This window comes from Pleuronectes platessa, chromosome 4, assembly GCF_947347685.1.
Source record: "Pleuronectes platessa chromosome 4, fPlePla1.1, whole genome shotgun sequence".
In the NCBI taxonomy this organism is placed as follows: Eukaryota; Metazoa; Chordata; class Actinopteri; order Pleuronectiformes; family Pleuronectidae; genus Pleuronectes; species Pleuronectes platessa.
In genome coordinates this window covers 27,939,764-27,951,178 of record NC_070629.1, presented here as the reverse complement: position 1 = coordinate 27,951,178, position 11,415 = coordinate 27,939,764, and the positions used below count along the sequence as shown (strand labels likewise).

Below are 11,415 nucleotides of genomic sequence, written 5' to 3'. Positions count from 1 at the left end.
TTTATTCCGACAGCACTTTCCTCAACTTGATGACCACTCACCCATGACATCTTTGTCAATCAATGGCTGTTATATAACTGAATATTTGGCAAACACGGTTCCCATACCGGGAGTCGAACCCTGGCCTTGGTGAAAACCATGATTCATAACCCCACCTGACCCTATGGGACCGAATCAGCCTTCAGTTTGTAATGGATTCAGTTATTTTTGGGATATTTTCTTTCATGTTCACTTCATTATAGTTTTTTTTCTTGTTTACTTTATCTTTTGTTTTATTCCCATGTAATTTGAAATGTTCTTTGTAGCCTTGTTTAGTTAAGTGCCACAGAAATGAACTTTTTATAATTATAATGCTAATAATAATAATGCTAATAATAATGCTAATAATAATAATAATAATACATGTCTCTTCACAGCCTTGCCAACCGAGTCTATTGCTGTGAGCTTTGAGTTATTAATGTCTTTCTAAAATGAATTGTCAACACGCACCGACCAGCTCTCTCATATTTGCCCCTAATAGGAGAAAAGGCAGCTGGGGGGGTGTGTTCCAGGTTCCAGCACGTTACCGCGCTTTGCCGAGTCCCTGTTTGTCCACCAGGAGGCGCCAGACAGCGAGGCTCCAAACGGTTTGTCAAGTGGGATGAGCTCAGCAGCACAGGACGAGACAAGGGACGATGTATCCGCCTTCAGAACAAAGTACCAGTTTGTCACTGAGTAGTTTTCATTCCGTAGAACCACGTGGAGACGATGTGATCCAGAGTTCAGCCTGAAGTGGGATTTAATATAAAGTTTATTAAATTCAAAATTCAAGGATTCAGGTAATTTGTCACGTGCTCATATTTCTCTCTGTGCACATGTGTAGACAGGCTCTTATAGGATCAGTGTAACAATTAGCCCAGAAGGAAAAGATGTTGTTGTAGTTTACTGGTTTAATTAAGTTTAGTTTAAGTTTGAATTCATTAGTTTTGCTTTATAAAGGGATAGTTCACCCAAATATCATTATCTACTCACCACTTTGCTGATGGCGAGGAGGGGGAGGGGGGGGGGGGGGAGAAGTATGTGAGTCCGCTGGGATTCCAAAAGTGTTTTGTGGACTCAAACACTTCACCCCCCCCCCCACACACACACACACACAAACACACCTCTCCATCGGTGGGTGTGAACCATCTATTTAATGTGAAAACTGAGTTTTATTGTGAAAGTCATAGCCAGAATTGGCTGTACTGACGTCACGCAGCTTGACTTGGGTTGAAAGAGAGAGAGCTAGAGAGAGAGAGAGAGAGAGAGAGAGAGAGAGAGAGAGAGAGAGAGAGAGAGAGTGTGTGTGTGTGAGAGAGAGAGAGATAGAGACACATTCACCCTCACCCTCCTCGTGCTCGCTCACTCTTCACCACTCAGACCTGCTGATGGGCGGAGCTTCACTCTGAAACACAACCTCCTGTATTCTGGCTTTTCATTTTCCTCTGAGCTCAACCAGAGAGAGAGAGAGAGAGAGAGAGAGAGAGAGAGAGAGAGAGAGAGAAATACAGAGGGACAGAGAGGGACAGAGAGAGACAGAAAGAGACACAGACAGAGAGAGAGACAGAGAGAGACAGAGAGAGAGAGAGAAATGGCCGTAACAACCTGCACGCGTTTTACAGACGAGTTTCAGCTTTACGAGGAGCTGGGCAAGTGAGTAACCAGCTGTTGTTGTTGTTGTTGTTGTTGTTGTTGTTGTTTACATGTTTGTTGTGTGTGGCAGAGCTGTTCTGTTGTCGGTAGGAAGTCTGGTGTACAGAGGCAGTGCAGAGCTGAAGCCACTGTGTGGTGAAGAGAGAGAGAGAGAGAGAGAGAGAGAGAGAGAGAGAGAGAGAGAGAGAGAGAGAGAGAGAGAGAGAGAGAGAGAGAGAGAGAGAGAGTGTGTGATGCTTTTTCGGGATGACAGCTCTCAAAATACTCTATCCCTCTCTTCCCCTCTCTCTCACTATCACACACCCCTCACACAAATCCTCTCTCCCTCTCTCTCTCTCTCTCTCTCTCTCTCACTATCACACAACCTCACACACATCCTCTCTCTCTCTCTCTTTCTCTCTCTCTCTATCCCTCTCTCCCTCACTCACACTCTCACACACACACGCACACACACACACACACACACACTCTGTCTCTCTCTCCCTCTCTCACACTCTCTCTCTCCCTCACTCACACACACACACATTCTGTCTCTCTCTCTTTCTCACTCACACACACACACACACACAAACACACACACACTCGCTCTCTCTCTCTCTCTCAATCACACACACATGCTTTGCTCTTCTCAGAATATATTTGTCACATTTTGTTTTTTTTCAACTTATGAAGACGTGAGGCTCAGAGCTGGGAGTAAATTTAAAGTTACAGAATAAATTGAATTATCATAATTGATCTTATCATCCAATCTGTAATTAGGCACCAAAGATGCTGCTGTAGTAGTGATAATATAACTACTGTCAAACTAAACCTCACACAAACTGGGTTCATAAATCCCATTTAAAAGTCCATTTGATCCCAGAGGAGATGGATGCAGAGGTCATCCAGGTCACTGGAACTTCAGAGCCACTTCATTATCAGTTCAGGGTCCAGGAGGAGGAGGGGTCCGTTAAGAACCCACTCCTCATCAGTGGTTTCACTGCATCACGCTGCATCTCACTGGTTCTTCACTGACAGCTCGATCGCCCCCTGCTGCTCAGCCGCTCAACGCTGGGACGAGGTTCTGCACAGAGAACAAGCTCATCGGGTTTGAATGAGTCATGTGATCTGAGGAAACGACCTCAGCACCTCCACTGTTTCCCGGCTCTGCCTCCGAATGAAGTCACCGACTCATCATGACCAGCAGCCGTAGGTCTTATCGTACTCTTTGAACAGGGAGGTGAAGACGCCTCGTCCCCAGCATCCTGCTTCCCTCCCTCCCATAAGTAAAACACATTTTTAGCAGCAAAGTCCAAAATATCCCAAAGCCGGTGAGACTTCACGCTCCAGCTCCAGCTCTTTATTAAAAAGTCAGTTTGTGAATAACGCAGCCGATCGAATGTGGAGGTCTCGCTGGGTTTGGTATAAATCTGAGCTTCTTCACGATACAGTCGGAAGCTGTGTGTGCGTGTGTTTGTGTGTGTGTGTGTGTGTGTGTGTGTGTGTGTGTGTGTGTGTGTGTGTGTGTGTGTGTGTGTGTGTGTGTGTGTGTGTGTGTGTGTGTGTGTGTGTGTGTGTGTGTGTGTGTGTGTGTGTGTGTGTGTGTCTGCCCTGCACTGCAAAGCATCTTTCTTATGGAGCAGTCTTGTTATTCATGCAGTCCCAGGAAGCTGCAGGAGGGAAGAGCCTCCTCATGATATCTCTGCGAACTGTTTCCTGTGCTCTCGGCTGGTGTCACTTTCTCAACAAGGACTTTAAACCAGCAGCTCCACCTTAAAAACTAGAGCCAGGTCAACATGGATATTTGGGGGCTGACCTCAATACGGATTTTAGGCACTACAAATGTCTGGTTCCAATATATTGGCCAATAGATACTGTATATATGCATTCAAATTTGTGATTATTCCTAAAATGTGTGTCAGACTCTTAGGATCAAGACGTGTAATTGAAGTTTGACATTTTATGGTTTAATTATGACATAATTATGCGGTTGAGAAGGAACTCATTAAACTAATTTAGGTGTAGATCCAGAATTAGTTTTTTTTTTACTTTGAGATTTGTCAGTTTTTTTCAGTATTTTCCTTGATTTCCCAAAGAACGATTAATGGAACTTGATGAAAACAAATTCTGCCATGTTTAGAGGACAGATATTTATCAGGTTGGATCGAGTGAATATGAAGTGAACACTCGTCTTTTAAAATATCTTTAAATCCTCTGCCAAGAGAATTCAACATTATTTAAATCCAACCTCCCATGATTTGCCTGGGTATGAACATTTGTCCACATTATAGTTTGAATGATCAGTTTCCTCAAACATGAGATCATCATTTGAATTCCACATGATTAATCCTATTACAAATATGCAGTGACTCATTTCTAAGAACATTAATATGAACAGTCACAGCTTTGAATGTCACAGTTACTCACAAGTCAGTTTCTGTCACAACAGCTCAGTCGCTATTAAGAGTTATTAAAACCATCGCTCCTCTTTTAATGTTTATAAAATCTCTCCACTTGTGTCATTTACACTTCAGAGTTTAAAGTTTAAAAGTACGTCAGCCTCCTGCATCACGTGAGACTGCAACAGAACACCAGACGTGTCCCCTTACAAAACCCTGGACTGTCCGAGGCACCTTTGAGTTTTTCCTTTTCATTTGAATCTCCCCACGTTCACTGTGCGGGTTTCAAAACCAGACTTTGATTCATGACCCGTCACCTTATTTAACTGTGTATGTTCGTTAAAGCAGATTTAGCTCCGGTGATAGAGACTCACCTCACAGAGTGTGAACTCTCCAGGCACAGCTGTGGAGTTTGGTGTCGGTAACATTTGTGTTTGTTTGTGTGCATGTGTGACTGCTGTCGCCCATTCAGCGCTTATACACACAATCAGAATCAGAAAGTATTTATTGCCAAGTAGGTTTATACCTACAAGGAATTTGCTCTGGTTATTGGTGCATACAATGAACATAGAAACATAAAAACATAAAACACAATAAATACAACACACATAAGAAAAGCAATAAGAAACAATATATATTTACTCACTATTTAGTCCCTAATATTTATACAAAGTAACATTTATTTAGACATAAACAGATCTAAATAAAATATATATAATAGATAAAAGATATAAAAAGTGAAGTAAAAAGTGAAATGCAAGATGCAAGACAGTGAACAATGTCTGATTGCAATATTCAATGTAATGCAGTATAATATAATATAATATAATGTGTTAATTTAACACATCCTTGAGGTGGGGGGCGGAATAAAAGTCTGAGTCAGGTGGGGGGGGGTCCCGGGCCTTGGTGATAAGCCCAACTGCAGCAGGGAAGAAGCTGCTCTTGTGGCCGACACAACTCTTGCTTTTCTGGTTGTGTTGATCCTGAGATTTCAAACCCACCTCAGCTCCCTGTGGGTTGTGTCAGTGCTGAACTTCACTGGGACCTCTACTGGTTTTTTTCCGGTCTGCACATTAACATTTCTCTCCGGCCTGTTAAATGTGGGAATGTCGTGCCTCGTCGCTCTGTGTGGAACCTGGAATGGTTGGACCTTGTTGTTCCTCTGCGCCGGCAGCGGGATGTTGTGTCACTTCTCTGATTCTCCAACGTCCTTGTAGCTAATATCACACTCAGAGGAAAATGGCAGCGTGACCCGGGATCCTCTCAGAAACGCCACCGCTGAGGAATCTCTGTGTTAAGGCGGCTTCAGTCTGAGGTCAGCTGGTTTTGTAACTCCCACCTTTGACCCTGACCTTGCTGGTTGTCTGTTAAAGTCTCAGTGTGGAGGCAGACCAGTGGCACCAGTCGGACATTGGGCCTTGTTTTTGAGTGTACGGCCGTTTCCCTAATGCTGCGTTTGTGTAAGAGCTCATTTTACCCGACTCGCCTCACACGCCACACACGTGTGCATGTTAAAATGCGCTGACTGTGCGTGGAGGACCTCCTGGGAGCCTATTAGGCAGACAAACCGTGGCAGTGTAGTCTTTTAATAAAGCCTGTTACAGTTCATATGTGAGAAAGTGACACCGGGTCTCATTCTGCACTGGGACCAGAAAAAAACGCTTCCTGTGCAGAAAACGTTCTCAGCAAAATCATATCCTCTCACGACGTGATGCTGAAGACACATTTCTCTTAAACGATGATGAACAACTTCACGAGAGGAACACCACCTCATCACTAACACTCCAAACTAATGTCCTCTCTGTGTTTTCCAGGGGAGCCTTCTCGGTGGTGCGCAGATGTGTGAAGCTGTGCACAGGACAGGAGAATGCTGCCAAAATAATCAACACCAAAAAGTTATCTGCCAGAGGTAAGAACATCCATGTTCCTGGATCTCTCACCACACATGCTGCTCATCACGCTCTGGAGACAGAGGCTGGAGGCGCTGTGTGTCGCCTTCCTTCACATCTGGTACAAGTAATCCCTTGAACTCAATGATGAACTGATTAGGTTTTGGAGGTCGAAGGCCAAGGTCACTGTGACCTCACGGAGCACATTCTTTTCCTTGTGAACACGATATCTCCTGAACGCTTTGAGGGAATCCTATCACATGGGTCACACATGTTCACTTGGACTCAAGGATTAGTTGATTTGATTTTGGTAACCAAAAGTCAAGGTCACTCTGACCTTACAAAAATAGTTTTTGGTCTTGTGAACGCATCATTTTACCAACAACTTGAGGAAATGTCCTCAAATTTGGCACAAATGTTAACTCAGCCTGGAAGATGAATTCATAAGAGTTGGGTGGTTAAAGGTTAAAGGTTAAAGGTCACGGTCACGGTCGCCTCATAAAACAAGTTCCTGGCCTCTCGAAAAAGATGCCTCAATTCGGCCTTAAGGGGATTTCTACAAAAGTTGAACCAGTGGACTCAAAGATTAACTGATGGACAGTGGTCAAAGGTCAAAGGTCACCGTGACCTCATGAGCTTGGAAAGTAAAGATTGTAAAAAGTTTTTATACATGTTGGTGGAGACATACACCTGCAGGACAGTTGTTCTAGTTCCATTTGCCCCCGGTGCTTTGTACAGTCAGGTCTCAAACATAAAAAATATATATAGCTGCATTTCTCTGCTGTGAAACAAGAGTGAGAACTAATAGTACAACGTGTAACTGGACCAGAATGAGTCATTCCTTCATGGTGTCTCTGTCCCAGTGGTCACCTCCCCACCTGCAGTGTAGACGGTTATATAAGTGATATCTAACAGCAGCTCCCTCTCAGGTGGAGCTGCGTGGGACACACTTTTATCCTTTTTAGAAAAAAAGTTCACCTCTGTTCAACCCCTTTCCACCGGTCAAAGAACCCACGGACATCTGGCTTTTACCCACAATGTAAATCACAACATTTGACAAATATTCTGTAGCCCCCCGGACCCCCCAGTGATTTTCCTCTCTGGCCCACTTGCTGTGGAAGTTGAATAGCTGTGCTTAAACAGTTAAAGGCTGAATGTCGGGGGCCACAGACTCGGGTCAGTCCAGCACCAGCGTGGTCACCGCGGCTCTTAACTCCACCACTTGCTCAGTGTAAATCTCCTGCTGCCTTGTAACTGGAGACCCACTGCCGGGGGGGCCCTGCCAGGTGGCACCACACTGACACACACACACACACACACACACACACACACACACACACACACACACACACACACACACACATGCATGGCCATTGCTGGTGTGTGTGGAAATGTTGAGTGTGGTGAAACAGGCATTTTAACAGGCGTCATCTGAACGTCTTGTTACATCTGATTGTCTCTCAGAGAGTTTGTCTCAATTAGGAGCTCGGGACTAGTTGACTAGTAGTTTGCTAAAGAACTAGAATATAATTCAGTGGAGCACAAACCTCTTAAATTCAACAAAGATGCAAATTCCACACACGTACAGATAGCAGTCCTCTTCATATACCAGATTTTTTAAAAACATCCTTGAATCATTTGCTTGGAAATTTGGGAATTCGTCTCAATCTCTTCCTGGATCCACACACCCAAGGTTAAAAGGCTCTTCTCCTTCATCCCAGTGTTTACTTACAATTAATTTAGGCTGATGAGGCTGAGAAGGCCGAGAGAATTCACTGATTCCATTTAGGACAATGTGCAGATTCTTTTTCCTCTCAACCGATGGATTTTTTAAAAGACTTCTGAGTCTGTGTGATCTTCTCTTCTTCTTCAGAGTGCAGACACTTGGAAACAGTGAAGTGTCGATGAATAAATTAGATGATGTTGTGATGCAGTCTTGGCATGATGTCTCAGCTCAGCGCTTCCAGATAGATGAGACATTAGATGACTTCTGCATCTGTAAGAAAATCAAAAAAGCAAATGTGTTTTCAAGGTTTTTAAACCACCAAGAAGTTTTTATATGACTCTGAGTTAGGATTAGGGTTAGGGCTGTATTTTTCCTTAATATCAAAACAAAGTAATAAAATATAAAACGAAATGGCAAACGACCATTTGTTAAATCTTTATTGTTATTTAACAGTTAGTTGTGTCATTCTTGTCATATTGTGATGATATAACTGAGCCTGTCAATGAGATTAAATCCATTCCAGATTATCCTGCAGGAGGTTAAACAGTTAAACCCAGTGATTGGCTTAATGGGACTACACAGACACACACACACACACCCACACACAAACACACACACACACTAACTCAGTGAATAAATAAACCAGCTGTAGGTCGTGCTGTCACTGGACCTATACATTTCACTCCACCATATTTCCGAGCTCCAACACTTGATAGCAGGACTGATCTGACCTGACTGGGTGGTGCCAGGCCGGTGCTCTGCTCCTTACTAATGGATGTGTTCTATGAAACAGCCGAGCGGGCAGAGCCGCCGCTGCTGCTGCTGCATACTACTTCTACTCCAGCTCCTATTTATAGCTCCATGACCTATCTAACATGGGCCGCTGCAGCCAGGTTTTAATGGCAGTCATCATGACTTGCCGCTTGACTTTTGGAGGTGGGATCCGGCTCAGGTGGGTTCGGTGGTGTGGTTTCTCTCGGCGTGCAGGTAAAGGTCGCCGGGTGTCGAAGCCCCGGTTGCAGCAACTTAAGAGGAGCGTTTGTTTTTCAAGCTGGCAGATGGAGATGGTAGCTGAGAGGAGGGAGGGGTCATGTGAGAGAAGGCACCCCAGGCACTTGGCAGCTGAGGGCCATGCGCCAGTACGCCTACATGCCTTTAGCATGGGACTCTCATCTGACTCTCTCGCTGACACACACACACACACACGCACACAGACACACACACGCACACACACACACACACACACACACACACACACGCACACACGCACACACACACACACACACACACACACTCAGATACAGATATTCAGACAGTCACAGCAGAGGAGCTGAGACTGTGATGCAGTTAGACACAGTGAATCTATTGGTTATTAAAAGTAACGACTAGACTGGTTTCCTCTTTACTGTGGTCTACTGGAAACCAGGATCATTGGTCAGTGACTATGTTCAAGCCAATATTCTGACCACTGACCTTGTTTTTTATTTCCATATTCCCATTTGCATCTATTTCTAAGAGAATATTCCTTTCATATCTCTGTTTACATGTAACAGAGCAGAGTCTGATTATGAAAACAATATTTCCAGTCTGATGTTACTGCCAGAGTTTCAAACCTGAAATGGTTTTCATGCACGATGCTGCAAAAGTTTAATTTCCATTATTTTTCCACCTGGTTTGAACTTGAACCTACAGGACATGTGACGTCCATCTGTTGGTATCTGTGGTTTGTCGATGTAGGAAATAATAACGTGATTAAGACGTAAACATACCTGTTGTTATTGTGTATTTTTGTGATTGAACTTATATTCTGGTTAAAATAATCAGAAACTGATGTTTAGATGGTAGAAGATTGGACCAGTTTGGGTCCATTATAATCCTCATGATGCTCATCTGGGCGTGGCTGATCTAAATTGAACATCTGGCCACGATCCTGAAGTTTGAGGGGTTTTAGAGACATGACTCCTGGAGTAATGAGGAGGAGCCACAGTCAGCTGACAGATTGAAAACACACTATAACACACATCAGGACCGGCACACACAACCAGGCTTCTCCTCTGTGTGCAACATCTCACAACCGACTCATCCCCTCCAGCAGCCGCCAAACGGTTAATGCCGATTCCAACGCATGTCAACAGGAAATGTAGGGCAGGTCTAATGGGCAAGGCTCCCGGCCAATCACAGAGCTTGTTTATTGGCATCGATCTCTGGACAGGGGGATGCCAGAGGATGCTGTGTGGTCTCGTAATTCACCATGACAGAGTGGTTTTGTGTGTGTGTGTGTGTGTGTGTGTGTGTGTGTGTGTGTGTGTGTGTGTGTGTGTGTGTGTGTGTGTGTGTGTGTGTGTGTGTGTGTGTGTGTGTGTGTGTGTGTGTGTGTGTGTGTGTGTGTGTGTGTGTGTGTGCGTGTGTGTGCGTGTGAGAGTGTGAGTTTGTGTGTGTGTGATATTTACCTGCAATGCAGAGGCAGTCATCTGACCGGCTTGAGGCCAGTCAGCTTTTTGTTAAAGTTGACTGGCCTCCAACCCTCCATCCCTCCATCCCTCCATCCCTCCATCCATCCATCCCTCCATCCATCCATCCCTCCATCCCTCCATCCCTCCATCCCTCCATCCATCCCTCCATCCCTCCAACCCTCCATCCCTCCAACCCTCCATCCCTCCATCCATCCATCCCTCCATCCCTCCATCCCTCCAACCCTCCATCCCTCCAACCCTCCATCCCTCCATCCATCCATCCCTCCATCCCTCCATCCCTCCAACCCTCCAACCCTCCATCCCTCCATCCCTCCATCCATCCATCCCTCCATCCCTCCATCCCTCCAACCCTCCATCCCTCCAACCCTCAATCCCTCCATCCATTCATCAATCCCTCCAACCCTCCATCCCTCCATCCATTCATCCATCCCTCCATCCCTCCATCCATCCATCCCTCCAACCCTCCATCCCTCCATCCATTCATCCATCCCTCCAACCCTCCATCCCTCCAACCCTCCATCCCTCCAACCCTCCATTCATCCATCCATCCATCCATCCATCCTACCCTCCATCCCTCCATCCCTCCTTCCCTCCAACCCTCCATCCATCCATCCATCCATCCCTTCGACCACTAACCCATTTTTATTCTCAGCCTTTGACCCTCAGCGTTCAGAGCTGCAGCAGTGGGAACATCAAATAAAACAATGATATCATAAAACACCGTCTTTACAATTCATCCTCTACCATCACTGCCCGACCCCCCCCCACTCTGCCCCTCACCCCCCCGGTCGTCACAGGACGTTGTGCTGATGCTCTGCCGTCGTGAGGTCATCTGTTTTTCACGCTGTTGGCTTCGGGCTGGTCTGCCAGTGATCCAGCCGGATGAAGCTGAGCAGCCACGTTCAGGCTCTACATCTCATCTTCAGTCATCTCCAGCTGTAAATCCCAAAAGGTTTTCAGGTCCCAAAGGATTTTAAGACGAGGTGAACCCCGGCTGTGCGCTCACATCGGATTCTACTCACTTCATGCTGATTTTACACCTGAAGGCCAGTCGGAGAAAGCCTGCAGATTATCTGGGCTTCAGCTTCAGATTGATAAAGAATGAATTCGACAGTTTCCTCCTCGGATGTTATTGATAAAATCAACTAATGGTTTGAACCGTTACATCTGTGATTTCCACTCCAGCCTGTATTCACACAAAGACGTGTCGATAACAAAGGCTCAGTGTGGCCAGCTGGTAGACTAAGCCACGAGGAACCACGGCGCTTACCCCGAGC

The 11,415-nt window shown here is 45.4% G+C and overlaps 1 protein-coding gene across 3 annotated transcripts in view; it reads left to right on the top strand.

The window, feature by feature from the left end:
- Positions 1 to 1,380: 1,380 nt before the first annotated feature.
- Positions 1,381 to 11,415, top strand: part of camk2b1 (calcium/calmodulin-dependent protein kinase (CaM kinase) II beta 1) — a 54,106-nt gene continuing 44,071 nt past the window's right edge. For all 3 annotated transcript variants that reach the window (XM_053421390.1, XM_053421389.1, XM_053421388.1), the window contains exons 1-2: positions 1,381 to 1,671; positions 5,864 to 5,958. In XM_053421390.1, the coding sequence (XP_053277365.1) occupies positions 1,610 to 1,671; positions 5,864 to 5,958 (157 nt within the window). In that variant the 5' untranslated portion in view covers positions 1,381 to 1,609. The remainder of the gene's footprint in view (positions 1,672 to 5,863; positions 5,959 to 11,415) is intronic.